This window comes from Strix uralensis, chromosome 8, assembly GCF_047716275.1.
Source record: "Strix uralensis isolate ZFMK-TIS-50842 chromosome 8, bStrUra1, whole genome shotgun sequence".
Classification (NCBI taxonomy): Eukaryota; Metazoa; Chordata; class Aves; order Strigiformes; family Strigidae; genus Strix; species Strix uralensis.
In genome coordinates this window covers 11467633-11492983 of record NC_133979.1, presented here as the reverse complement: position 1 = coordinate 11492983, position 25351 = coordinate 11467633, and the positions used below count along the sequence as shown (strand labels likewise).

At 56.4% G+C, this 25351-nt stretch overlaps 3 protein-coding genes across 5 annotated transcripts in view; 1 reads left to right on the top strand and 2 right to left on the bottom strand.

Annotated features, from left to right (window-relative positions):
- Positions 1 to 1423: 1423 nt before the first annotated feature.
- On the bottom strand, positions 1424 to 12693 carry HECTD3 (HECT domain E3 ubiquitin protein ligase 3). 2 transcript variants are annotated; one of them, XM_074876187.1, is made up of 21 exons: positions 12131 to 12692; positions 11879 to 12039; positions 11347 to 11439; positions 10938 to 11073; positions 10415 to 10530; positions 10025 to 10138; positions 9524 to 9606; positions 8979 to 9144; positions 8424 to 8505; positions 7296 to 7478; positions 5988 to 6040; positions 5598 to 5662; positions 5057 to 5160; positions 4604 to 4723; positions 4165 to 4254; positions 3625 to 3831; positions 2922 to 3051; positions 2404 to 2478; positions 2094 to 2175; positions 1901 to 1972; positions 1424 to 1632 (listed from the first exon to the last, which is right to left on the bottom strand). In XM_074876187.1, the coding sequence occupies exons 1-21, from the start codon at positions 12458 to 12460 to the stop codon at positions 1548 to 1550; spliced, it is 2547 nt and encodes an 848-aa protein (XP_074732288.1). In that variant the 5' UTR covers positions 12461 to 12692; the 3' UTR covers positions 1424 to 1547. The 2 variants fall into 2 exon arrangements, with proteins under 2 accessions (XP_074732288.1, XP_074732289.1); XM_074876188.1 differs by lacking the exon at positions 1424 to 1632 and adding an exon at positions 1666 to 1824 and having other exon boundaries at positions 12131 to 12693.
- Positions 12694 to 12791: 98 nt separating this feature from the next.
- UROD (uroporphyrinogen decarboxylase) lies at positions 12792 to 16345 on the top strand. 2 transcript variants are annotated; one of them, XM_074876190.1, is made up of 10 exons: positions 12792 to 12869; positions 13819 to 13931; positions 14018 to 14097; positions 14293 to 14355; positions 14448 to 14645; positions 14903 to 15064; positions 15189 to 15326; positions 15470 to 15570; positions 15835 to 15901; positions 16068 to 16345. In XM_074876190.1, the coding sequence occupies exons 1-10, from the start codon at positions 12847 to 12849 to the stop codon at positions 16230 to 16232; spliced, it is 1110 nt and encodes a 369-aa protein (XP_074732291.1). In that variant the 5' UTR covers positions 12792 to 12846; the 3' UTR covers positions 16233 to 16345. The 2 variants fall into 2 exon arrangements, with proteins under 2 accessions (XP_074732291.1, XP_074732292.1); XM_074876191.1 differs by lacking the exon at positions 15835 to 15901.
- A 1049-nt stretch (positions 16346 to 17394) lies between these two features.
- The window catches only part of ZSWIM5 (zinc finger SWIM-type containing 5), a 101252-nt gene continuing 93295 nt past the window's right edge, over positions 17395 to 25351 (bottom strand). The window contains exons 10-14 of the mRNA XM_074876186.1: positions 24896 to 25031; positions 22991 to 23148; positions 20559 to 20722; positions 20171 to 20252; positions 17395 to 19848 (exon numbers count right to left, since the gene is read on the bottom strand). Of these exons, the coding sequence (XP_074732287.1) occupies positions 18986 to 19848; positions 20171 to 20252; positions 20559 to 20722; positions 22991 to 23148; positions 24896 to 25031 (1403 nt within the window). The 3' untranslated portion in view covers positions 17395 to 18985. The remainder of the gene's footprint in view (positions 19849 to 20170; positions 20253 to 20558; positions 20723 to 22990; positions 23149 to 24895; positions 25032 to 25351) is intronic.

Genomic DNA, 25351 nt, shown 5'->3' with positions numbered 1-25351 from the left:
TGCCAGGAACAGCCTCCCTGCTCACCCTATACTGCTTCCACTCGCTGTGATGCGGGAGATGGCAGCACATGCTCTGTCCTGGTCTACATCCCTTTTAGCACAAACTCCCTCAGCAGGTCTGGAAATACAGCAGTTTTAAAGGAAACTGCTGAAGGGAAGGACTTCATTTACAACTGGAAGTGATTTCAGAATGACAGACTCCTTCAACAGAGGAGAAAAAGGCATCAAGTGTTAGGACAGGATAAATCTTACCTCACAGCATTAGCCCCACTGACTCAGTGGCTCTTAGCAGTGGTGGTCCAACAGACCACACAGGCTGAAGGTGGAGCTGGGGGTATAAAAGCGGACCGACATCTGGTAGCTCACAGTGCTAGGCAATGACTAGCCCTGCCCAGGGCTGGGAAGATCAAGGAACATTTCCAATGGTCTTGAAGTTGTAAAGTTTTCATTGCCCGCCCCTCACTCACACACTGCATATTCATCTGCTCAGGGAGCTCCAACCCTTAGTACCCACAGTCCCTCCACTTCCCTGGGGCAAAGGCTTTCCCTGTCCACCTGAAACCTCCACCTACCTCCCCACGGCAGAGGGGAGAAGAGCCCGGTGCTGCTGTGCCTGCTACTGCTCTAACCCCTGCTGCTTGGGAGAAAAGCTTGGCCCTGCCTGCACACCTCCATGAGAACTAGGAACGGATTAGTTGTAATACTGTTTTTTAGGGGAAAACCAAGGCTCAAAGAGCCTGAGAGAACAGCTGCTAGGCCACCAGCATGCTGGATGCAGAACTGAAGGTTACAGAGCAGGAGGAAAGCGGTCAGTTCCACCTCCTGTAGGGGAGCAGCTCCCTCAGCAGTCACTGCTGTGCAAGGGGTGCAGGGAACCACGGGTGGTCACAGGAACTGGGAGTCTGTGCGATGTAAAAGCATGGGAGCCCTTTCCTGACAGCACCCGCAGTCCTGCTGTGCAGGTCTGTCGTGACACCTGGTGGCCAGAGGCACCCCTGCAGCACCTGCCAGCAACTTGCCCCATTTCTTCTTAAACCTCCATGAATGATCTCATTTCCATTGACCTCAGGGGAGAGCAGGAACAAGGCAAGGGAATGTGGTCAGGACACTCAGGCTAGGATACACTGAGCATCTCTGAGCATCCCCATGGTCTCAGCAGCAGCTCACGGTTCTCTGTCCTGTCCTGTAACCTGACATGCAGTTTTGTGGCCTTACCCCACTTGGGTTTGGAGCAGAACACAGCCTGTGGAGCTGCAACAGGGACATGTGGAGAAGAAACTTATTACAAAACCCTACTAGACATTTCTGATGTATGAGGGCTGGGCCAGGGTTTCATTATTGCAATCACTTTTACACCCAAGTTAGCTCCCACCCTGCTGAAGACCCAAACCTCCATGTCCAAAGAGGTGCTGGTTACCACTGCTGGGTGCCAGGCTTCACACCTGTATGTTTATTATATATACACATCCTGGGGGGACAAGGGAGCTCTCTTCCCACTGCACAGTTTTGTCGAACGATTGTCCATGCTGCTCGGTCAGGCTGCAACATCACTCTTCCCACGGACTCATATCTGTGTCAATGGCCACGCAGTTATAGGCAGCATAGCGCAACTTCTCTTCACATACCTTGGCTCTAGGGATGGCAGGAAGGGGCACGGGGGAAAAAAAAAAAAGACAAGGAGGAGTTGCCATTGCTGCATTTGCCAGCCAAGAAGACAAGATGCTTTCTGAGATGGAGGCTATGCTTCACCAGACGCTCACAGGGAGAATCACAGCAGCCACATGGCACAGGCAGGGGGACGTAAGTGTGAAAAGCGATGGGGCCCTACGGGTCAGCACCAAGGTTAAGAAGAGAGCCCAGACACACAGACTCCCAGATGAAGGGAAGCACCAAAACTTACGTGGCATAGTTGGGCAAGAAGAGGGTGCTGGAGCAGGTGGACGACTCTGGCAAAGCATCTGTCGTCTCAGAGCTTGGGGAGAAGGTGACAAACTGGTCAGTACTAGCTGGTCAGCAAGGCAAGGGAGACCAGACCACACATCCCTTTGGTGTGGGATCTGTCAGCCTTGCAGTCTACAGAAGAATGGACTCACCCCATCTTGTCTGGATATATGTAGATCCGTGCTGGAAGGCGGCTTCTGCCAGTGACAAATCTGAGGAAGCGGCTGCGATCCTCTGTAAAGGAAAAGCAAAGACATCAGCAGACCCTAGAGGGATGTGGAGTACAGCCACTTCCAGGTAGCCCGAGCACTAGCAAGCAGTTCCTTCAGCCCAGCTGCCTGCTCTCCTTGGCTCCCACCTGTTCCCCCAGCAGCCATGAGGGTGGTTTCACCCCCCAGCTCCCAGGCAGCATGCAGGGGCTGTCGTGGCACAAGATACACAGGGACAGAGCAAATCACTCACCATTGGTGAAGTTGTTGAGCGCTTCCCAGAAGTACTGAACACGGGTGTCCAGTGGCTCAAAGTCCTCAAACCGGGCTGTCAGAAAGGATACAGAAAAAGAGTTTATTAAAGATCCAGGCTCCTCCTGGATAATTTAGAGCAGGGCCACGCCTGCTCACCCAGGGGTCCTCTGGCAGCACAGGAAGAAACCTCTGGGTTCCTGCAAGATGTAAGCACATAGACCCAAGGTGTGAGGGACACACACAGTCAGGCACCTCCCAGAAAACACATCTGGATCCACATCTCAGCTCCACAGAGGCTCAGATACTGGCAGCCTAGGGATGCCACAGCCTCTACTCTGAGACCCAACATGGAGACAAGGGACACCTCTGTCCCCATCAGCACGCAGCTAAAGGCAAGCAGTATACGGGCCCACATTCTCACTGTAATAAAGGCTAATATCGCTATCCCACACCTCTCCTTGTCCCAGAATGGGACAGTCTTGTTTTAGGGAGTTTTCAGCAGAGCCCTTCACTTACTGAGCTTCTTCAGGGCATCAACTGTGACTTCAGGGTCTCCACAGACTTTTTTTTCCAGCTCCTGCCAGGTGAGGAGGTCAAGAACAGCTTGGGGCACCACCTTCAGCAGCCCAGCCTGCATGGCCATGATCTGAAAAGGAGACAGGACAGGTAGTCTTGCCCATCTCCCTGGTTTGTGGTTGAGCCTAGCGACACGACTGGATGCAAGCCACGTGACTGCTCAGCAAGTGCTCCAAGGAATCTGAAGAAGGGAACAGGATCCCACAAAGATGCATCCCAGTTCATTCAGGAAGCCTGTGTCAGAGCTGGGAATAAACCATGTGTCTCCTATACCACTACAAGCCACTTTGCTTCTCAACAGCTCCATGGGCTCCATGACAGAATGGGTTGTTAGATGTTGGAATGGGCTGCCCAGGGAAGTGGTGGAGTCCCCATCCCTGGAGGTGTTTAAGAGTCAGGTTGACATAGCACTGAGGGATCTGGTGTAGTTGGGAACAGTCAGTGTGACGTTAATGGTTGGACTGGATGATCTTCACGGTCTTTTCCAACCTAGATGATTCTGTGTGACCTCACCAAAAAGGACTGCCTACTATTGCACTAGTGAGCACAGGGACACTAAGCATGATACATTTTACCAGAAATAGACCAGGGGGGGTATGTGTCTGGGAGCTCAGTGACCACTGGCGATATGGAACAGCATTACCTGCTCCTTGCTCTCCTCCAGCCGAGCCTTCTGCACCAAGCGGATGAACTCCTTGCGGTCCTCGTAGCGCACCACAGTGCTGCTGCCATTGGGGATCAGCTCCACCATGCACTGGTCACTCAGCACCGTCGTGTAGGTCAGCTCATTCCCAAATTTGAACTCAAAGGTGTCCTTGTCCATGACTTCCATCACCTCCAGGAGCTTCACCTGCCCAGGCCCCAGATGAGTGCTTGTTACAGAGATGCCCAGTGGGCAGTGGTGTGCCTGAGCCCCCATCTCCTCCCTTCCCAGACAAGGGCTGGAGTGACTGCGACAGCAGCACAGCGTGGGATGTGCTGCCCTAGAGCTGTTTAGCAGATGCTGGGGCATTGCATCCTTGAAGCAATAGGATTCATTAAATGCTAAGTGTGCCCTTTTTGCATGCGTTTCTTTGACACATCACAGAAGGAAGCAAGTACAACATGAGGACAGGGACACAAATCACCACCTTGCTGAGTGCCACAAGGAATAGGATAGGCACAGCCTCCCAGTCCCTCTCACCAGCACAGAGTCCACAGCAGGGAAGTCTTTGCTCCAGCTGACCTCCTCCCCTGTTAATTGTTTCCATACGAAGCCAGGAAGAGCCAAGACCTGAAGGAGAACAGGGATTTTGCTGAGTGTGTGAAAGGAGACATCCCAAAAGATGGAGATAGGGCTCAACAGTGCAGACACAAAGGAGCTTCCCTGCTCACCATGTCCACATGCAGAGCTCATCATAGCTAAGCAGAGAGCAGACACCCTCTCCCAAGCTCCCCGCAGCATCTCCCAAAACTCAGGCTGTGAGCATTCTTAACCCCTCGGCCCCAAATCCTGCCAAACACCTTTTGTCCCTGTGTGTGATCACAAAGCCCTCCCATGCTCCTGTCGGACAGGCTGCAGAAGGAGGTTAATGACTCCCTTTGTGGCAAACCTCCACACAGGGACAAGGTTGAAAGCTTACCAGAAACTCCTTGCCCCTCAGAGCTGCTCCCATGATCTGCCCAATCCACTCATACTTTGGGAAGTCTTTACAGGAAGGGTTGGGGACGTACATGTCCCTGGCTTCTCCAGTGCCGTTACCCTACAGGAGCGAGAGGCAAAACTTCAAGTCATGATGTCAGCACAGCACGAAGCATCATAAACTCAGTTCCTGCAGTGCCTCTGGGCACTTCTCACAACAGAAGTGGGCTAAACCCCCCATCCTCCTTGGCAATATTCCTAGTGAGAGACAAGTATCCAGGCACTTGTCAGCATATCCTAAAACAAGATGCCACAAAGCAATCTACCCAACCCTTCACAAGGAAAAGCTTCAGACTAGCAAAAGTAGGTACATCCCTGGCATGCAGCAGGACAAGGACAACACTGCATCACCAGGCACAGAGAGATCTGCCTCAAATAACCCAACCCACAGCACCTGGTTGGATGTGCGCACAAAGAAGGGCAGAGGCACAGGGGTGTCTGCTGAGCTCGGACACAGCTCCTCTGACATGTCTGCCAGGCTGTCCCGAAAACCGCCACCTGCAATCCCAGAAGAAGGGCATTTTAGTGATGTGAACTCCCCATGTGCTTACCCTGACAGTTATGGAGCAAAGATAAGGCATTCTGGTCCAACCTGGTCCAGGGCTGAGCAGAAGGCTCCTGTCAGAGCCTTATGGCACCGGAAGAAATAAGACAGGAGAAGTAACATCCCTGTCTGGCCTGTGGAGGACAGCCAGAGGGAGCATTGGCACTGTCAAAGCTGCTGTTAGTGACTAATGGAAGTCTAGTCCCCATGCCAGCAAGCAGCACTCCTTATCCAGGACATGGCCAGAGGTGGCAGGACAAGGCAACCTGCCTTCCCTCTCTCCTCCATGGGCAGTAACACTGGGAGCAAACGAGAGCCCCTACAGCAACAGAGTCACCTCATCAACCCCCGACTTTGCTCCAGAGGAGCCCTTGCCTCACTGAGCCCCTACCTTGGTCGATGATGCCCTCTGCGATGAATTTGCACTCCCACCACTGGTCATAACGCAACGGCCACCTGTGGAGAACCAGGCATCGCCTGAGGTGCTGCTCAAGGCCAAGGAGATGCTGGGGAGACAGCAGGCACAGCAGGGACACCAGGGCACTAGGGTGGACCAGCCTGGGCTTAGGACAGGACAAGATCTCCATCTCCAGAGACAGCTGCATCCTCGGTAGCAAGGTGACACCTTGGGGATCAGGCCTCAATCCCGTGGCTGAGCTCACTGCTGCCCTAGCAAACCCTCTCCAGAGCACAGGACATACACAGGCTTCCCAAACACCCTGCTGTGCCAGAGAACATACACAGTTCTGGGAGCTCCCCTTCCTCCCCAGACACCACTTACCTATAATCTAGAGGCTTTTCAAACTTGTCTGAGGGTTTCAGGCCTTCATAAACCTGCAACAAGCAGAGAAGATCAAGGCTGGTATCCCCTCTCCAGGGGAACCAGTGCCAGGTGAAGGCAGGAAACTGGAAGAAATCTGGTTTGCCCCAAAGTTAAATACTGACAAAAGCTGATCTCTAAATGATCTAAGAGCCCTTCATTTTTGGAAAGGGAACATAAATTACAGTGCTAACCACTGTATGAAGCTTTCTGGCCTTGGAGGTACATCAAACACATATTAGATCTCCCAGCAGTCTGGGCTGTTTGTGCACACATAGAGCAACAGATCTTCTGGAGGGGGGTGGAGAATGACAATAAGAAGATCAGTATTGCTGTAAAACCACAATCATAGAATCACAGAATGGTTTGGGTTGGAAGAGACCTTAAAGATCACTCAGTTCCAACCCCCCTGCCATAGGCAGGGACACCTTCCACTAGACCAGGTTGCTCAAAGCCCCGTCCAACCTGGCCTTGAACACTGCCAGGGAGGGGGCAGCCACAACTTCACTAGGCAACCTCATCCAGTGTCTCACCACCCTCACAGTAAAGAATTTCTTCCTTATACCTAATATAAATCTACCCTCTTTCAGTTTAAAGCCATTACCCTTCATCCTATCACTACACTCCCTGATAAAAGAGTCCCTCCCCATCTTTCCTGTATCCCCCTTTAAGTACTGGGAGGCTGCTATAAGGTCTCCCTGGAGCCTTCTCTTCTCCAGGCTGAACAACCCCAACTCTCTCAGCCTGTCCTCACAGGGGAGGTGCTCCAGCCCCCTGATCATCTTCGTGGCCTCCTCTGGACTCACTCCAACAGGTCCATGTCCTTCTTATGATGGGGGCCCCAGAGCTGGACACAGCACTGCAGGTGGGGTCTCACAAGAGCGGAGTTGAAGGGGAGAATCCTCTCCCTCGACCTGCTGGCCACGATACAGGATTGTATGCAGTTGCATTATTGTTGTCACACAAGAATTTCCTTGCTGTCCTTTTAGTGTAATGAGATTCTTATGCTCTGCATTACCAACATGCCACAGAGAGCATCCAGGATAAAGACTACAACTCAGAGATCCCAAATCCTTCCTAGATGTTATTCCTGGATATGGGATCATCAGCACATGAGTAGAATCTATGAGTCATGTGAAGAGGCCTTGAGGACTTCTGGTATCTCCAGCTCTAAGTTGTCCCTTCCACCCACCTCTATGTGGTTTGTTTTGCCTTTGGGATGCCCCAGTCTCCCCAGAGCAGCAGGGACCCTTCCAGGAGGGACAGTACCTGGGTGAACACAGCATTCTTGCAGGTGGGGTCCAAGGCAGGGTTGTCTCGGTGCTCCATAGCCAGGCGTCGGTTAATATAGAGCCGTGGCATGAAATTGGGCTTGCTGGTCTCCGAGTCCTTCAGACATTGGGTAATGAGAGCTGTGCGCCTCTTGGACAGCAGCAAGAACTGCTTGATATGCTGCCAACAGGTATGACCAAAACATTAGAAGTGACCAGTGTCCAAAACACGTTACCTACTTCCTACTGAAGCCACTGCACCTCCAGGTCTCTCCCCTTCCCAGGGCCACTGCCTTCCACACACAGATGCACTCTCCTTGACAATATTTGCTCCACCTCTGACTCTAAAAGATTTTGCTTTCTGGCTTAAGTGAGATACCAAGCCCAGTCCTCTCTCCATCAGTCATCGGATGCTCACACTCCAGAGTTGCTTGGACTCTCCTCCACCCTCACTCTCACCAGAACACTGGTCTTACTATCCCTCCTATTTGTAATCAAAGCAAGCTCCTCTAAACAAACAAGAATCCTCAAATGCTTTGGGTCCTGTGTTGAGCCAGCACAGGAATTACAGTGCTTTCTGATACCAGGCCTAGAAACACACAGAATGGGGCTACCCCAGCAATGTCCAGCACATGTATTCTGGGAGAGGATGTCAGGAAAACAGACATCTGGAGGGACAAACTCAGTCTTATGAGAAAGCTGGAAATCAAAAGCTTATTAAAGCCAGAAGGAAGTTACTGGTAAAAGCCTTGCTGTTTGGACACAGTCAACTCAAAGCTGTTGGCAGCAAGTGCAGGAACAGAGTGTCCTGAGCTGAGATCTCGGAGGGGATGCGTGGCCAGCTCACATGCCCAGTGCTGCTATGGTCCAAGTCCTTTTGAGGGTGAAGTGCTCTGCTTTAATTCTACTTGTTACCCCATAGCTACATGTTTCCACATCAACATTTTAGCAGGAATCTAGCCTCTAAACAATATCACTTTTCACAGCTTTAATGAACTGAGCTCAGCCAGGTATTTCCCTTGAGCTGCTTTAAAGGCAACAAACACTGACTGCCTCCCTTGCCACAGCCCAAACGCAATCACCCTGCCAGACTGAGGCCCCACAAGACACAGAGGGAATCACTCACTTTGAGTTTGCTGAATGTGCCAACAGTGTGGTCCCAGGCTGGCACCAAGTGATGCAGGACACTGTCCAGGAGCTTGATGAACCTAAAACCCAAGGAAGGTGGTATTGTGACACAGAAGGGACAGGGATCTGCATGAGCCTATTCCAGTCTGGACACAGGCAGAAAAGTAACAACAGAACCAAACCCAATCCAGCATGGTATTATAGATCACAGAGCCTTTAGTACTAAATTCTCACTCCCTGGGCACTGCAGGGACCTTGCACCCCTTGCAAGGAACTCTGCACGCACCTGCCCACACACCGCACAGATACGCTGCGCTTGCGACACACTGGACATTGTGAACCTGAGCTGCAAAATTCCTCTGAAAGTGTAGAGAAGTTACCCCAGAGAGCCCACTTTGTTCCTAAATGATTCTGCTATTTTCTCCAGGGCCCGGGATGCCTGTCGCAAGGAGAGTCACACAGCTTTACAGCTTCCAGCCACACTTGTGCTGGAGATGGCCCCAATCCCTGCAGGCAGTGCCACCCCACTTGTCTGCCCCCCTCCATACAGTACCTTTGAATAAGCACGGCCCGTCGGTACAGCAGGTCAGGGTCTGTCCCTTCTAGGCGAGGGTAGCGCACTAAATTGGGCAACTGGAACATGTCAGCACTGAGCCCCAGGTCCCTCTGTCGGGAGGATTTGATTTTGATGCCTCGGAGGCGAACATCAATGCCATCATCTGCCAAGGAAGACCATGGATGATATGCTAAGATCATGAGAAAGGAAGCCTTCCGGTGTGGGAGGTCTACAAGTAAAAGCACTAGGAATGCGACCAGCTCCACCAGCTCTGGGGCTCGATCCTGAGAGCCTGAAATACCTCTGTGAAGAAGCAGCGAGGCATTTACAGAAGAAAAAAAAAAAAAATTGAAGGCAGAGAAAGATAGGATGAAAGCTGAGAGCTTGCAAACCTCCAGGTGCCCCTGGACTTTCCCCATGGTTCTTCTGCATCTCATCTGAAACAACCCACAGGGCCAAGAAGTACAAGCCACAGCAACAAACTCTTAATGTACAGCCTCCTACAGGTGCATTATGGATGCAGCCATAACACCCAGCCCTACCTCTGCACTCCACAATCCGGATCTCGATGACAGGCAGGTGTGTTGTCATGTCCTCAAGGACGCACACATCCCCAATGTAGCTCCTGCAAACACAGCACAGACAAGGGCTGCAGAGTTGTTCCCTTGCCCATCCTGCCAAAATCCACTTGGTCTCTTGTAAGAGAAGAGGGTTTGCTTCTTTTAAAATGGGAGCCTGTGGCAGGAACCCAGAGCCAGTTGCCTACAACACGGCCTGTGCTGAATGCCTGAACCTCCTGGTGCCTCAGGTCCAGGTGACATGATCCCAATGGGTCCCACAATCAGATCAGGAGAGCTCTGATGATTGTCCCATCTGCTGTTGTAGGCAGAGTGAACCTGCAGCTCAGAGATGGAAAATGCCTGTCCCAAGGCCCTGGGCCTCTTAAGCCAGGCTGGTGCTGGCATGACTGCTTAGTGTCAGGGTGTCCAGCACCGCCGGCCCCTGCAAGGGGCATGCTACCCTCTGCACCCCCATCCACTCACTCATCAATGCCAACGTCGTTCAGTTTCTTCAGATTGTCCCCCTCGCCCCCATACACAGCAACCCGCTTGGGCATGAAGTTCTCATCAGTCGTATCCACTGTCAGCAGGAGCTTCCTGCAAAGGGAAGCATAAAATGAGGAGAAGGTACCTGCATCTGAACACCCATTACTGCTTCCCCTCATTGCCTGGTCACGCTTGTTATCAAGCACATGCAGCTGGTGCTGGGATCCCCAGGTACCTGTGAGAATGCTAAGACCCCTTCAAGCCCAGAGCAAGGGCTGAGGGGCGGGGAGCACAGGGCAAATTTGGGCCATGACGAGCTCATGCAGAGAGAAGGGGCTGCAGGGCTGCCCCAGCCGCGAGCCAGCACGGAGGGGAGATGTGCCTCACTTGACAATGGTGCCTTTCTTCATGTTGAGCCGCACCCAGTGCTGGCCCTGGGACCCGTCACTCTCCCAGTATGTGTCGGCATGGCTGTCAGTCAAGCATGACACGTTGAAGTCCTCCTGGAAGAGAGCAGTGAACGAAAGGAAGATCAGATGGAGGTAAGATTAACTTCCCCTTAGTGGTTACTCTTATCAAGAATCATAGAACCAGAGGGTGTCAAACTAGCCCATTCCCTTTGCTGGGCTGTGGGTAGACACAGGGAGTACAGAGCGCACTTCCACACTGCGGCTGACCCTCCAAGGTGCTCTGGGGTCACACACAGAGCGCAGAATATCAAACTCTCCCTAAAATCAGCTTAGCAGCTAATATTAGCATTTGCTTCTCAAACCACAGCCCCTCCAGGGGCCACATTACACAATACGCTGCAGGATGCTCCCCAGGCTTCTCTCGCATATCCTCAAACACAGCCCAGCCCAGAGAAGACATGGCACAGTAGGGCTGATGCAGCCTTGTCCCTTTAACCCACCGTGTAGGACGAGACGTCGATGCTGTCCACGTACTGCTTGACGCTGCCCAAGTTCTCATCCTCCTTCCCAATGTGATCATACAGAAAATGCACCAGGTCTTCGTCACATTCATAAGTCCATGTTGGAGGCACAAACCTACCAGGGAAAAGGGATTAACGGGTCTGGAGAGCCAGGGCAGCCAGGGTAACGGGTCACGGAAGGCAGATCCATGTCCTGCTTGCCTTGGTCTTGCCCTGTTCTCTGCTTTGTGCGGGGTTAACTAGGACAAAACCGTGCTGAGCAGAGCTGTTCCCCGCTGCCTGCCTTCCCCCTCTCCCCCCCCAGTCTGCAGGAGACAGCTGTCTGAGCAGCCAGGAAGAGACAGTGGCTTGTACCCAACCACCACAGAAACTGGGAAACAGCTCATACCGAAGCTTCTCTACTGCGGCCTCATCCTGCTCCATAGGCTTGGGCTTCGCTCCGAGGCGCAGTGAGTATGTCAGATCCACCACCTGCTCCCATCTGAAACAACCCAGAGAAGGGGGGAATGAGAAAATCCCAGGGGAAAGAAGGAGCTGGTGGTTGAGGAGCAGCTGGAAGGGGAAAATTTGTGTTTAAAGCCCCACCGCACTCCATCCTCCATCACCTCCAGCCTCATCTGCCACCCTTTGCTTTCCAACCATCTCTACTTCTTCCAGCCCACACCCTGCTAGGCAGCTGACAAGCACAGGGACCGAGCAAAACCCAGTTAACTCCACATCTGGCACACCTCTTGTCTCACTTCCATGGAGGAAGTGGCCAAGCGGGCCAGGGCAGGAATGGCTGAGGGGCAGCACACTGACACCCCACGCAGTTGGGCCTGGGTGAATGGGGGCGGGAACTTCCCTGCTCTCCGCCGTGCAAGGAGGAGCCGGGGAAGCCAGGGACGGCGACCTGAAGAGACAAAGCGGCGGCCCCGCACCTGATGACAGGTTTATAGTCCACCCCAAAGAGCTGCTGCTGCCGCTGGATCCGCTCTGTGGATTCCACCGGCACCAGCCGGTCGCCGCCGTCGGCGTGCTTGCACACCAGCACCCAGCCCTCCTCCAGCTCGCAGCCGCTCCGGTACTCCTCCAGCTGCTCCTGCGGGGGACAGGCGGCTCCCGTCAGCGGACCGACAGGCCCCTCCGCGGGCAGCGCAGGCCGCGGCGGCCTCCCAGACCCCCGCCGTTACCTTGCTGAGCTTGACCCAGAGCCCGGCGCCGTTGCAGTACTCCTCGCCGGTGGCGCGGAGGCAGCCGCCCTTCCGCACCTCGATGGTGGCCCTCGCCGCCCGCTTGCCGCCCCTCGCCGGCCCCGGGCTGTCCCAGACGCTAAGCAGGCTGCGGGCGGCAGCGGCGGCGGCGGCGGCGGCGGGGTCCTTGCAGATCTTGTACTGCACCTCCCGCGGCACGTAGCAGAGCGCGGCGGGCAGCGCCCGGGCGCGGCGGAAGCACTCGCTGCACTGCAGCAGGAACCGCAGCCGGCCCAGCACCTGGTGCGGCGCCTCCCCGCCCGCACGCATCGCGCACCGGGTACCGTGTGCGGCGGACAGCGGCCGAGCCCCACAGCGGCGGGGTCGCTACTCGCGGGTTTACGGCAAACCCCGCCCGCCGACAAGGCAAGATGGCGGCGCCCGATGGGGCAGACGTAGGGCAAGATGGTGGCGCCCGTGCCGCGTACAGACGCGCGAGGAGCAGGGCAAGATGGCGGCGTACGGAGGAACGAGAAACTGGGCAGGATGGCGGCGTACGGAGGGGGCGGGACAAGATGGCGGCGTACGGAGAGGCGGGACTACGGCAAGATGGCGGCGCCGGCGGGGCGGGGCGGGGCGGGGCGGGGAGGGCCGGGCTGGGTTGGCCGTGCCGCTCCGCGTCGGGAAGCAAAGGGGTGGCCGGAGAGCGGCGCAGGATGGAGGGCAGTGAGCAGCTCCTGTGAGTAACTGGGGCTGGGGAGAGTGGCAGGGTGGAGAGGGTGCAGGCCTGCGCCCCCCCGCCCCGTCGGTTTCCCCGGCCTCCTAGTGCGGTGAGGGGGGTCACGCACAGGGGCCTGCACAGGGGGCACTGGTGTGGCCCTCAGAACAGTGCTCTGGTACTGGAGTCCTCTACTGGTGTGGTTCTGGGGTTGGTGCTCTGGTCCCGGGGTCCTTTACTGGGGACACTGGTGAGGCACTGGTGTGGCCCTGGGGATATGGTGCTCGCACCAGGGTCCTGCACTGGGGTCACTGGTGAGACACTGGGAGGTCTGATCCCGCACTGGTGAGGTACTGGGATGGATCAGCAGGGCCACTTGTGTGGCAGTGAAGTCACTGGTCCTACACTGGATGTTTTGGGGACTTTGTCCCCGTGGCCCCTGCCCCTCACAGCAGGACAGTGCTGGCCATTCCCCGCGGTTGCTTGGGGTCCCCGTCCCAGGGGCAGGCCAGGCTCCAGCAGCCCCTCGGTGGTGACACTGTGGGTGGGAGGTTGGGGACACATGGTTGCCACCTCGGCGGGTGCCTGGGCCTCCGGGGGCTGCACAGCACAGATAGGGACCGGGGACGCTGGTGGCAGGGCTGCCCACCCCCTGCGCCCCGCTGGCCCCAAATCTCTCCAGGCGGGAGCAGCTGCTGGCCCTGATAACTTAATCTCACAGGGCCCTGGGCCCAGGCATCGCCTCTCCCTGGGGACAACCCCACGATGCCGAGCAGGAAGAGGCTGTGGACCATGATGGGGAGCATTTGCTGCTTTTGTCACAGCTGGGCGCAAGCCCTTTCCCGCGGTCACTGTCCAGGGAGTGGGGATGAGCCGCTGGCCCTGCCCCCCTTGCCCCCAGCCACGGGGATCTGGCAGGGCACCCACACCCCTCGCGGGTGACAACCTGTATCTGCTCTTTTGTCCACAGCCCCAAGGGCTTCCCCAAGCTGAAGAACGACACATTCCTGCGAGCGGCGCGTGGAGAGGAGACGGAACACACCCCGGTGTGGTGCATGCGGCAGGCGGGGCGCTACCTGCCCGGTGAGCAGGCGGGGGCGTGCGGCGGGTGGGGATGGAGAGGTGGGGCCCAGCGCACACCCCATAACACTGGTGCCGGTCCCTTGCAGAGTTTCGGGAGACTCGGGCAGGGCAGGATTTCTTCGCCACTTGCCGGAGCCCCAAATTGTGCTGTGAGCTGACGCTGCAGGTGAGCCTGTGGAGTCTGTGTGTCCCCTCTCCCCACCCAGATGGGGACGGGGAGAAACCTCGGGTCTGGCCACCTCAGGTGGCCCCAGTAAGTTGTGCAGCCCTTGGGGACCCCACTGCCCCATGTGCTTGTCCAGGCCCTCCAATGGGGAGGGGTTCCCAGCCCCTCACTGACACTGCCTCTTCCCCTCCACAGCCGCTCAGACGATTCCCCCTGGATGCTGCCATCATCTTCTCTGACATCTTGGTGGTGCCTCAGGTCAGTGTTGGGGAGCAGCAGCTGGGAATGGGGCTGTGTTTGAGGCCTGCCCCCCCGCCATTCCTGCTTCTTCCAATCTCCCCTGTCCCCAGGCGCTGGGCATGGAGGTTGTCATGGTCCCTGGGAAAGGACCCACATTCACAGAGCCCCTGAAGGAGGTGGAGGATCTGCTGAAACTACGACAGAAGGTGGACGTGACAGCGGAGCTGGGTTACGTTTTCCAGGCCATCACGTTGACACGACACAGCCTGGAGGGCAGGGTGCCCCTCATCGGCTTCTCTGGGGCACCTGTAAGTGACGTGGCTCCTCCATGTGAGCTTCCAGCTGGGCTGCCCTGCTTTTTATTCTGGGGTGACACCAGCCATGACACCCCCAGAGCTGTGGCTGCTATAGGGAGGGGTGTGTAGGTGGGGGACGTTCAATGCAGGAGTAGCTGTGCCCCAAGCTCTGGGGTGCTCACGGGTCCTACCTTCAGCACTGTGATCAGCCCCTTGCATCTTCTTCTGTCTCCATCACCCTCCTCACTCCATTCCTCTCCTTCCTGCAGTGGACGCTCATGTCCTACATGATTGAAGGTGGCGGCTCCACTACAATGGCCAAGGCCAAGAGCTGGCTCTACCGTCACCCTGAGGCAAGCCACCGACTGCTGCAGCTGCTGGCCGATGTCATCACTGACTACCTCGTGGGGCAGGTGGCTGCTGGAGCACAGGTGTGTCCTGGGACATGGGGACAGGGCCAGGCAGGAACTGGGGACAGGGAGCAGAGAGGGTCCAGCTTCTGGGGGGAGGAGGAAGGACTGAGGTGCAGCTCTCCCAGCCCCATGTCCCCGGCAGGCGCTCCAGCTGTTTGAGTCCCATGCAGGGCACCTGGGCCCGGAGCAGTTTCAGGACTTCGCCCTGCCCTACATCCGAGACATCGCTCAGGCTGTCAAGAGCAGGCTGAAGGAGGAGGCGCTGCCCCTGGTGCCCATGGTGAGTCGGGGCTGCCTGATTGACCCTGGCATCGGGGGGCTGCTGGACAGGGGTGCATCCCCTGGCACCTGTTTCCCCCAGTCTAGCCTGTGGAGAGGGACCTGACCCATAGTGGAGTTACTGCCCGTTTTCTCCCTCCCCAGATCATATTTGCGAAGGACGCGCACTACGCGCTGCGCGACCTGGCCCATGCAGGTTACGAGGTGGTCGGACTTGACTGGACCATCCGGCCCCAGGAAGCTCGGTAAGAGTCTGGCAGAGCACTCACATGCCTGGGCAGCACCCCGGGCTGGGTACCCTGACCTTTCCCTCTGTCCTGAGCCATCCCAGGCCTGGAGATTTCTGCTCCAGCAGTGGGGACGTTGGGGCCCCATGCTATATGGAGCTCACAGCAACTAGGGGCTGCACTGAGGGGTCCCATGTGCCCTGCGATGGGGACTGCAGGCACCTGGCTGCCCCCAGCATCTGCACCACACGCAACAACTTGCCTGCTTCCTCCCTGCTGCAGTGCACAGATAGGGAAAGACATCACCCTGCAAGGGAACCTGGATCCTTGTGCTCTCTACGCACCCAAGGTGAGCTGTGGCCAGCGCCAGCAACAGGGTCTAGTTCTAGCCTGTGTTAAAGGCCTCCTGCCTCAGTTTCCCCACCTGCAGTGCTGGCTCATGTCCCAGCAGTCCTCCAGGCTGGAGCCCCCTGAACTGGATCGGGCTGACACATCGTTTCCCACTGTGCCTGCAGGAGAAGATTGGCGAGCTGGTGAAGAAGATGCTAGAAGGTTTTGGGACCCAACGCTACATCGCCAACCTGGGCCACGGCCTTTACCCCGACATGAGCCCCGAGCATGTGGGTGCCTTCGTGGAGGCCGTGCACGCTCATTCCCGCCACATCAACAAGCACAGCTGAGCCTTGGGGGGCTTGGGGCCAGGACTCTGGTTTGGGCAGTCACCCTAAATAGGGTGTTGTCACAGGGCCCGCTCTAGGCTGGGCTGCAGCATTAAACCAGCACCTTCTCCACAGCAGCCGTGTGGCTCTGGCTGGGGGGACGGGGATCTGGATGGCCCTGGAGGAGATGAGCAGTGACGGCAGCCCAGCAGTGGGGCACGTGAGGCCAGGGGCAGTTTCTGAGCCCTGTCCTGCAGGTCAGAATGGGGAAATGGGGATGCCAGCAAAGTTGGGGGTGGGGGAGGGGGTACCCCTCCCTGCCAGGCTGCACAGTGTTGTGCCAAGGGCGAGTGAGAGAGGGGGTGAGGCCAGAGCACAATAGGCAGCTCCTGGCAGTACGGATGCGCTCAGCCCTGCGAGGGGAGATGGGCTGCCTGAGGCTGGCGGGGTCACAGCCAGGAGGCTGGGGGCTTGCAGCCCACCGCTGCCACAAGCTCAGCGTGAGCTGTACCTCAGTCCTGCTCAGGTGGGGATAGGCAACATGATGTCGACCCAGGGCCTCCCCCAGTGGGTGGGAGACCCAGGTCTCAGCTGGGGGACAGCTGGCCATGTGGCAGGAGCCCTCCAGCCACTACCACCACCAGCACCCTGCCACACTGGCTGCGATGGTGGCAGAGACACCATGGCCATAGCACCGCCATCACCCTCCTCCAGCTCCCAGAGCCTCTTTGGGACCATCCCACGGGGCCTGGAGATCTCTCTCCCACACACACCTCCCCATCTCCTCTGATCCTCAGGGCCAAGTCTGGCTGGGGCTCAGCAAACCCTGCAGAAAGCAGCCCAGGGTGCCAGCAGCACCCAGGAACCCTGGGTTCTGACTCTGTGCCACCCCATCCCACGCTGCAGTACACTCACTGCGTCCGTGCTGGCTGGAGGCTGGATCAAGACGTGGGCACCAACACTGCTCAGGCTGGCGCAGCTGGGGCAGTGCCACCGGGGTGGACAGGGACTTGCTGATGCTGAGCTTTGCCCCTGCTCCGTCCCCCTCCTTGGGGCACAGGGGCTGGGTACCACAGGGGGTTGCAATGCCACCTCCTCCCCGGGGCTTGCCCATGACGCCAGGCTGCCCAGCAAGCGTGGTGACCCCACCGACTTCAGAGAAAGGCAGCAGAGATACAGGCAGTAACGTTCATCCCTTTTATTATTAAACATCAGATGTAGAGGTCGCACACACACATACACGCACGCACGCAAAAAAAAAAAAAAAAAAAAAAAAGGAAAAAAAAAAGAGAGAAACAGACTGGTTGAAGACCACTATTTCGGTGGCGACAGAGACCGAGTACAATTGGGTTCCTGGCCGGAGCGCGGACACAAGTCACTTGCCAAAATTAAAAGTCAAACCAGACAGCAGATAACTAGCCCACGTTCTCTAACTACAAGTCACCATTCAGACCAGCCCTGGCCCCCCCCAGCCCTCCCGACCCGCTGGCAAAGAAATGAACCAAAACCGAAGAGCCATGAGCCTGGGGCTGGAGAGTTTGCCCCTGGCCCAGGGCAAAGCCAGGAAGGGCTGAGCGTTGGCCACACCACAGGGCCGGGAAGCAGAAGGGAGCTGGGAAGCAGCACGGCTGCGCCTGCCCCCGCTCCCTCCCCAGGAGCTGGGCAGCCCCGGTGCCTGCCCGCCCAGGCACCTCGCACCCCTGTGCCCGCCGGGAGATGGCGATGGGCTCGTGTCCTCCATCACCAGCATCCATGCGTGTCCGAGCGAGTGTCGTCCCGAGTCCCCTCCTTCGCTGTCCTCAAGCGCTGGGCTGCTGCTCTGTCCATTCCTCCATCTGTCCATCCCAGGGCTGCAAGTTGAGCGGACGTTTGCCTCCCCCCACACCCTTCTCGCTGCTGACGATGCCGTGGGAACCTGAGAAATGTTCACGTGCCTCCTCCTCTTTTTGTCTGTGGTTTTGTTTTCTGTGGTTTTTTTTTTAAATAATAGTTATAATAATAATAATAATAACAATAATAATAATAGCAATAATAAAAATAATCGCCCCAGCCCACGACAATTTCAAGTATCCCCCAAATAAAAGACAGAATTATAAATAATTATAACTTTACAATTTAATAATTGACACATATACTATAGTATTTACAGTATCATAAATGCTTTTTTTTTTTGTGTTACTTTTAGTAAGCAATCCCTGAGAACAGTTACTTTAACTTGTTTTTATTGAAGTATCTTCACAAATAGAGGAGTTTGCATGTCTCGGGCGGGCGGGAGAAGCGCTCTGCAAAGCCATCGCTTTTGGTGACGCATGAGGTTCTAGTGTCGCGGGTTTCTTTGCTCGCTCTTCTTTTTTTTCTTTTTTTTTTTAGTTCCCCACGTAATTTTAAAGATTTTTGCACTTTGCAACCTTCGGATCCCTCCAGCAACTGCTTCCTTCAGGAAAGAGGTATTAGATTTCCAGGTTAGCTTTTGGTATTGGCAAGGGAGGGCAGGGGGCTGAGCGAACCATCCTTTTTCCCCGTGGTTGCCTTTTGGTTTGTGCCCAAGGAATCTCTGGATCCTCTCAGCATGTGAAATGGTTAAATCCAAGAAAGAAAAAAATAAAACTAAAAAAAAAAAATAAAAGAAAACAAACAAAAAAAAGAAACAGAAGACCAGAACAGAGCAGCCTCTGCTGATGGGGGGAAGGTGATCTCCACTTTCCTTCCTTCTTCTCTCCCGAGTCCCCGTGCTGCGGCCGGACCCTGCCAGTGAGCGTGGCAGGGGCCGGGACTCACCCAAACCGTTCCCGCACCAGCAGCATCAGTTTTTTCTTGCCTTTGTAGATTTGTTTGAGATTGTCAATGAACTGGGCGAACTGTATGTGCCCGTCCTGCGCCAGGAGGAAGGTCTCCCTGGCCTTGCTGAGGAACTCGATGAATTCCCCATAGTGCCGTGGGCTGATGTGGGTGAGCCGGGAGTGGGTGGTGTTGATGTAGGCGCTTATCGTCGCGTCCAGCAGCTGCCTCAGGGGTGCTTTGTCGGTGGACATCAGCTTCCCCGAGTTCCTGCGGCCGGGGATGCCAGCCAGCCCTGGGGCCGTCATGGTGCAGCGGCGAAGGATGTCCGAGAGCACCGTGGCACAGTGCACACTCTTCACCACCAGCGGAATGATGGCTGCCAGCTCGTTTTTGCCCAGAGAGTGGCTCAAGGCGCAGGCCCAGAGCACGTCATTGATGGCTGGGTGCGTGTCCTGGTTGTAGGCCAGGTTGAGGTGCGTCATGGCCAACGAGGCCAGTTTGAATGCCCGGAGTGGGTAGCCCCGGTGCTCCATGTAGCGGGCGATGGTGAAGAGCTGGGTGTAGGTCATGCCAGTGGAGGCAGCGTCGATGACAATCTGGTAGGCGGTCTCGAAGGCAATGTGGTCCTTCTCACAGAGGGTCAGGGCAGACAGGGCGCAGTTTTGCGGGTCCTTCATGGCGCACTGAAGGGCCAGGGTGCGGGCGCAGCTGGCCAGCTCTTCCCGCTGTGGGTAGTCCAGGCTCAGGCGCAGGATGGTGTTGTGGGACATCACTGTGGCTGCCACAATGCTGGTGGCTTCCGTGGGAGTGAACAGCGAGTACCAGCTCTGCAGGATGCTCACCAGGGCCCTCACCCCTGCAAGAAAACACTGGGGTCACAGCACAGCCCTGGGAGCCTGGCTTGGATCATGGGGCTCCTCCAAGTCCCCAGGTGCCCGGAGCCAGGGCAAAGGCAGCCCACGGCAGTGCTGAGCTGCTGCCTCTGCCCCAACAGGGACAGGGCAGAGGGGGACAGGCAGAGGCTACCCTGCGCTGTCCCAGTCCCAAACCTGGCCACCGCTGTGGCCTCAGCTCTGCCAGCCAGTGCTCTGAGCTGCACCCAGTTACCCAGGATCTCCGTGCCCATCCCGCTCCCACCGCACGTGGACCGGATCCCCCCGGCACAGCCAGGCACTCACCCACTTCGGTAGCGCACGTCACCAGCCACCTCACCATCTCCCGCCGCCGCCAGTTGAGGGTGGACAGCGTCATGCGCATCACCTGCGAGACAAACTTGGGGTGACCAGTTGTCCCACAGGGCTCCAATGAGGCCACCCAACACAGTGGTGCTCCCCAGAAATCCCTCTGGCCTGGCTGGCTACTGGCTCCCTGGTACTGCCTCGTCTCCACCCAAACCACAGCAGGCACACGGGCCTCCCAGGGCTGAGCTCCCCTGCTCAGGGCCGTGCAGGGATCAATTTACTCCTTCCGCAACAGACTGTCTGCTTGGCGGAAGACCATCACCAGTGGCGCTGCCGCAGCACGTGGGGCAGAAGGGCCACCAGCATCCCCAGCGCCATCCCGTACCTGGAGCCCCAGCTCCAGCGCCACATTGAGCAGTGTTGTGTCTGAGTTGCTGTCGGCCGGTGTGGCGATCTTGAACGCGTCCTGGGCCAGCTTGAAGATCAAGGAGGAGGAGTGGATGTTCTTCTGGATGGCCTCCAGCACCGTGCGTAGGCGCAGCATGTCCCCTGGGTGCAGGCAAGAATGGTCAGATGGCTTGGCCTCCCCCCACCTTGCCCTCGAGCCCCATCTCCTGCCTGCGCTGTGTGGTGAACAGCCCCTTGAGCACGGTCAGCCCCTCTGGACACACATGTGGAGGGACACTCAGGGATGCTGGATCAGGCCCTGCAGTCCAACTGCAAAATGGGGCATCCTCCCAGGAGGTGACACATTCTACAGCACCCATTGTCGCTCAGGATCATCCTCTCATGGGAGAGGACAAACAAGCCTGAGTGATCCCAGACACGTCCTGGAGTATTAGCAGACATCTCCAGACACCTGGATGTTCTACTCTGAGCTCAAGTTTGACAGCTATAAAGCAGACTCTTCTCAACAAAGGAGGGGTTTGGGGAGATGCCCAGTGCTGAACAGCTGCAGAAAGGTCAGTCTTCATTTAGGAACATTAAAAAGAAGAAGAAAATCTGTTTGCTGCACACATACTGTCCTGCCCAGTAAGTCCCTTCCCTCTGCAAGGCTAGCAAAGGCTGGGCCAGGGTCACCCAGACTCGCTGAAGCTTGGTCCTGGACATCCCAGATCAGGCATGCAGCTCTCACAACTGAGACAGGCTGAGATACCCCCAAAGAAGGGTGCTCCTGGCACAACATCCAGTGATGCTGTGGGTCTCCTACCACAGGAAGCCATGGGTGCTAGAAGGATACATGATGGCACTGGGAGATGGGGCAGGATCTTGGAAGAAGGATCCATCAAGGCATATTAATATCATGATCCTGCATCTGGCTTAGGAAATCCCCCTGTCAACCCCTGTGAGACACAGGGTGGAGAGAGGGACCTTTGGCGTGGGGGCAGACCAGAGATGCCAACGTGCCACATCAGATTCCTCTGCTTTGTTCCAGGTTCATGTTTCTACTCCCATAGTCATAAACTGAGCAGATTAACCTCAAGCAAAGAAAACCAAATAATGCACAGCAGCGTGAAAAACCTAGTGCAGCACCTGGGCACACAGACATCTCGGGTGACTAATAGCTAAAGATATCGCCTGCCACCCACAGAAGTCACTTGCACTGCCAGCAAAATCCAAGCCTCCCTAAAACGGCTCGCAGGGATGTGGGCGAGAGGCTGCAAGGATGCAGGATCGCATCAGGACATGCTGCGGCGGTGGAACGCCCAGGGAAGATGATGGTGGGAAAAACATACATAATACAACAGCCCTAAACCCCCAGCATAAAAACCTCATCCCAATTACAGGCTGGAGGGGAAAAGAAACTAAGGATAAGCCAGGTACCAGCTCTCCATCAGGGCACTGCAAGGCAGGGGCAGGACACCATCAGCCCTGGAAAAGCATCCAAGAGGAGGAGGGCTGGAAGGAGAGAAGAGGCTGCCAAGGCAGCGAGGCTGGAGCTTTCTGACAGCTCATTTACCTTCCACTTCGCCAGGTAAGTGGCACCTTCCCTGTCAGGCTGGCAGCACTGGGGGCTGGAGGCTGCCGCAGCAGGCAGCACTAACTGCTCAGCTCACCGGCCCTCGCGGGGCACAAGGCACTTGCAGTCCCAGTGGGGTTGGTTTCTGAACAGAAGGATATTTAATGAAAAGCCCGTGCTCGCCTTCATTATTGTGTCTGGGCAGGAACCAAAGAGGCCTGAGGGACCAGCAAGGAGGTGTTTTAAGAGCCCTCTGAGGCTGGGACCCCGGTGTCCCACTCAGCACAGCTGCCCCCATCTCCAGCCCTGCCGAAAGCCACACATGGTTTGGTGCCCAGGGAGGTCTTCTTCCTCCTACAGCCTGCGGAAGATCATTACCACAGGGCAGGAAGAGAGAAAGCAGAGGTGAAAGGATAAGCAGCTTCAAACTGAACCATGGCACGAACCCATGACACGAAGCCATGACACATCTAGCTGACCTGGCAGCTGACCATGCTGCAGGGCAAGCATGGTCCAGCATCACCCAGGGGTACTACCCGGGATCTGCAGCACTGTGGTTGGCACCCCTGCATGGTTGCCTGCACCTCCTGGGAACCTCCTGTCCCACCCTGCTGGACCACAAGCCTTGGGGCCCTTTGGGACAAGAGCTCCAGAGATCCTGGACCCCAGTGGGCTGTTCCAAGGCTAGCTCATCATGCCCTGTCTGTGGCGGGCTGCCAGTGGGGCACCCAACCAGTCTCTGTCAGTGCTTGAGGGAGCAGAAGCAGGAGCTCCCTCTTTTCTCCAGGAAAATCCCTTCGATGCTCTTGTGCAGCATTGTCCCTTTCTCCCTGTCCCAGAGCTGCCACCCCACCAACCTTTGGCTGCTGTGAGCATGGTGGAGGCCAGCTCGCACTGCTGCGACTCCAGGTGCCCCAGGGTGAACCAGCGTGGGTATCTGCTGGGGACCACCGAGACCAGGTGGTGGGGGTGAGTCACATCGCCAGACGGTGCCGTGGTCTCCAGGACGGGCAACCTGAAGGGCAAACGGGGGGAGGCAACATCAGACCCCAGCCCAGTCCCAGCTTTGCCCCCTTCTCCCCAAGGTGCTGGCGAGGTGAGGCAGGGGCTGCCTGCAGGCAGCTGCCCGCAGCACTGCCTTTGAACACATCCTGCTGCTGTGCATGTGTGGGGGCTCCCAAGGCAGCGTGCTCAACACATGGGCACAAGGATCAATCCGAGACCAACTTGAAAGGAGGAGAATGATCCATGAAGTGATTTATAAACTTGTAAGGAAAAGCACAAGACTCAGGGGGAAAAAAAAAAAAAGGCAAAATCCCTCCTCCCTCCCCGCTCCTTTCATGTCAGAGTGCCCAGCAGAACTCCTTGCTTTATCATCTGGTTCTTTTTAAAACGCCCGGTTGTGATCAGAAGCAGCGGCACATTTCCCCAGGGCCTCCACAGCTGGTTTGGGTTACCTGCTTTTGTGAGGATATCTAAAAGCCTGGAAAACACAGGGGAAAAGGAAGCCTATGAAGGGGAGCAGGAGTCTCATGTCACCAGCCATGGTGACAAAACCACATTGGCTTTTACAGCCCTGAGTTGGTGCTGGTGGCGCTAACTTGCTGGGCAGCTGAGGTATGCAGCAGGGGAACTGTACCCCCGGACATGGAGAGCATCCAACCACCTCTGCTTTCCTCGCTCGCAGGCTTGGGGTACCCATGGGGCAGCAGAAACCCAATCTTCCCAGCCCAAGTCAGAGACAACCCAACACAGGCGGTACCAGCTTGGAGCAGGGGACGGGCACTACCAGACGGTGAGTGAGCGATGTGCACCCCCAGGGCACTCGGTCCCATTCCTGCTCAGTGGCTGGAGGTCTTAGGCTTGGTGGGGCATGGTATCGCCATGCAGGGCAGAGGCTACTCTTAGGTCTGGCTGTCCTCCTGAGCAGTTCTTCCCAGGTCAGGGGGATTTCAAAATTTCCCTCAGTGTTGAGGAAAGATGGCCCATTTCACCAAGGAAATGCTGCAAGGAAGATGGTGTCAGAGGGAGAGGGCACTGGGATGCTCTGGGATTGATGGTCCTTCAAGCATTGATTCATTTGGGAAATTTGAGCCTTTTCAAGACCCATCCAGCCCCTGCCAAAAAACTGCAGTACACAGCCTGATGTCTGAGGTGTGTCATGCACTGTGGAGGGAGATGGGGCAGCTGTCAGCATCGGCTCTGTCCCCAGTGCCAGAGATGGAGCTGGGCTTTAATGGAGAATTAGAGTGCAACCATACTCTCCGCCTGGCGCTGTGACATCCTGGAGCCTGGGACAAATCATCTACCCATCTGTGCCAGGATAACAGCCCTTCCTGCGGGCAGGGAGGGCTGCAGGGTGCCTGAGGCCTGGCAGACAGAAGGCAGATGACAGCACCATGCCTGCCTGGGACCTGCTCCAGCGGAGGACGCCTGTCACCAGGACAGGCAGGCGGCAGCCCAGCCTGGGCCGAGGAGCTGGGCAGAGGGCTGGACCCACAGACATTATCAGGCCCATGCAAATCCCTACGGATGGGGCTTGAAAACCAGGAATTGCCCAAACAGAGAGCACGAGTCCCTAGCACTGCTGCTTGGTGCCCAGGCAGGCCTACATGCTGCACAGGATGGTCCCAGGGATGGCAAGCTCCAAGCCTGCCTCCACTCCCATCCCTGCTCTAGGGTTGCAAAGCATCCTGGCTTCCCGGGTGAGCACAGGAGAGGCACAAAATGGGGGGTAGAAATAGAATAAAACATGCACCAACCTCATGGCTCGCAAAGCCAGCTTGTACGCCAGGTCTGCATCGTGGGGCAGCAGGGCAGAGAACAGGTATTTGGCAAAGGTGTGCATGGGGACGCTCTCACGGTGGATGACTTCTCCCAGGCCGCTGAAGGGACCACCTAGGCAGAAGCAGAGCCCATCAACCATAATTAGTACAGCAGGATCTGTGGCTGTGGTTTAGACTAGCACAGCAGGATCTGTGGCTGGGGTTTAGACCAGCACAGCAGGATCTGTGGCTGGGGTTTAGACCAGCACAGCAGGATCTGTGGCTGGGGTTTAGACCAGCACAGCAGGATCTGTGGCTGGGGTTTAGACTATCTCAAAGCTTTGAAGATCTGCTCAGCAGCTCCCTGGTGCATTACTCAAGTTGGATCCAGGGCAAAGGGCTGCTCTTTCCTTTTCTAAAAACCCTTTCAGGTCAAAATCCCTCAGAAACTGA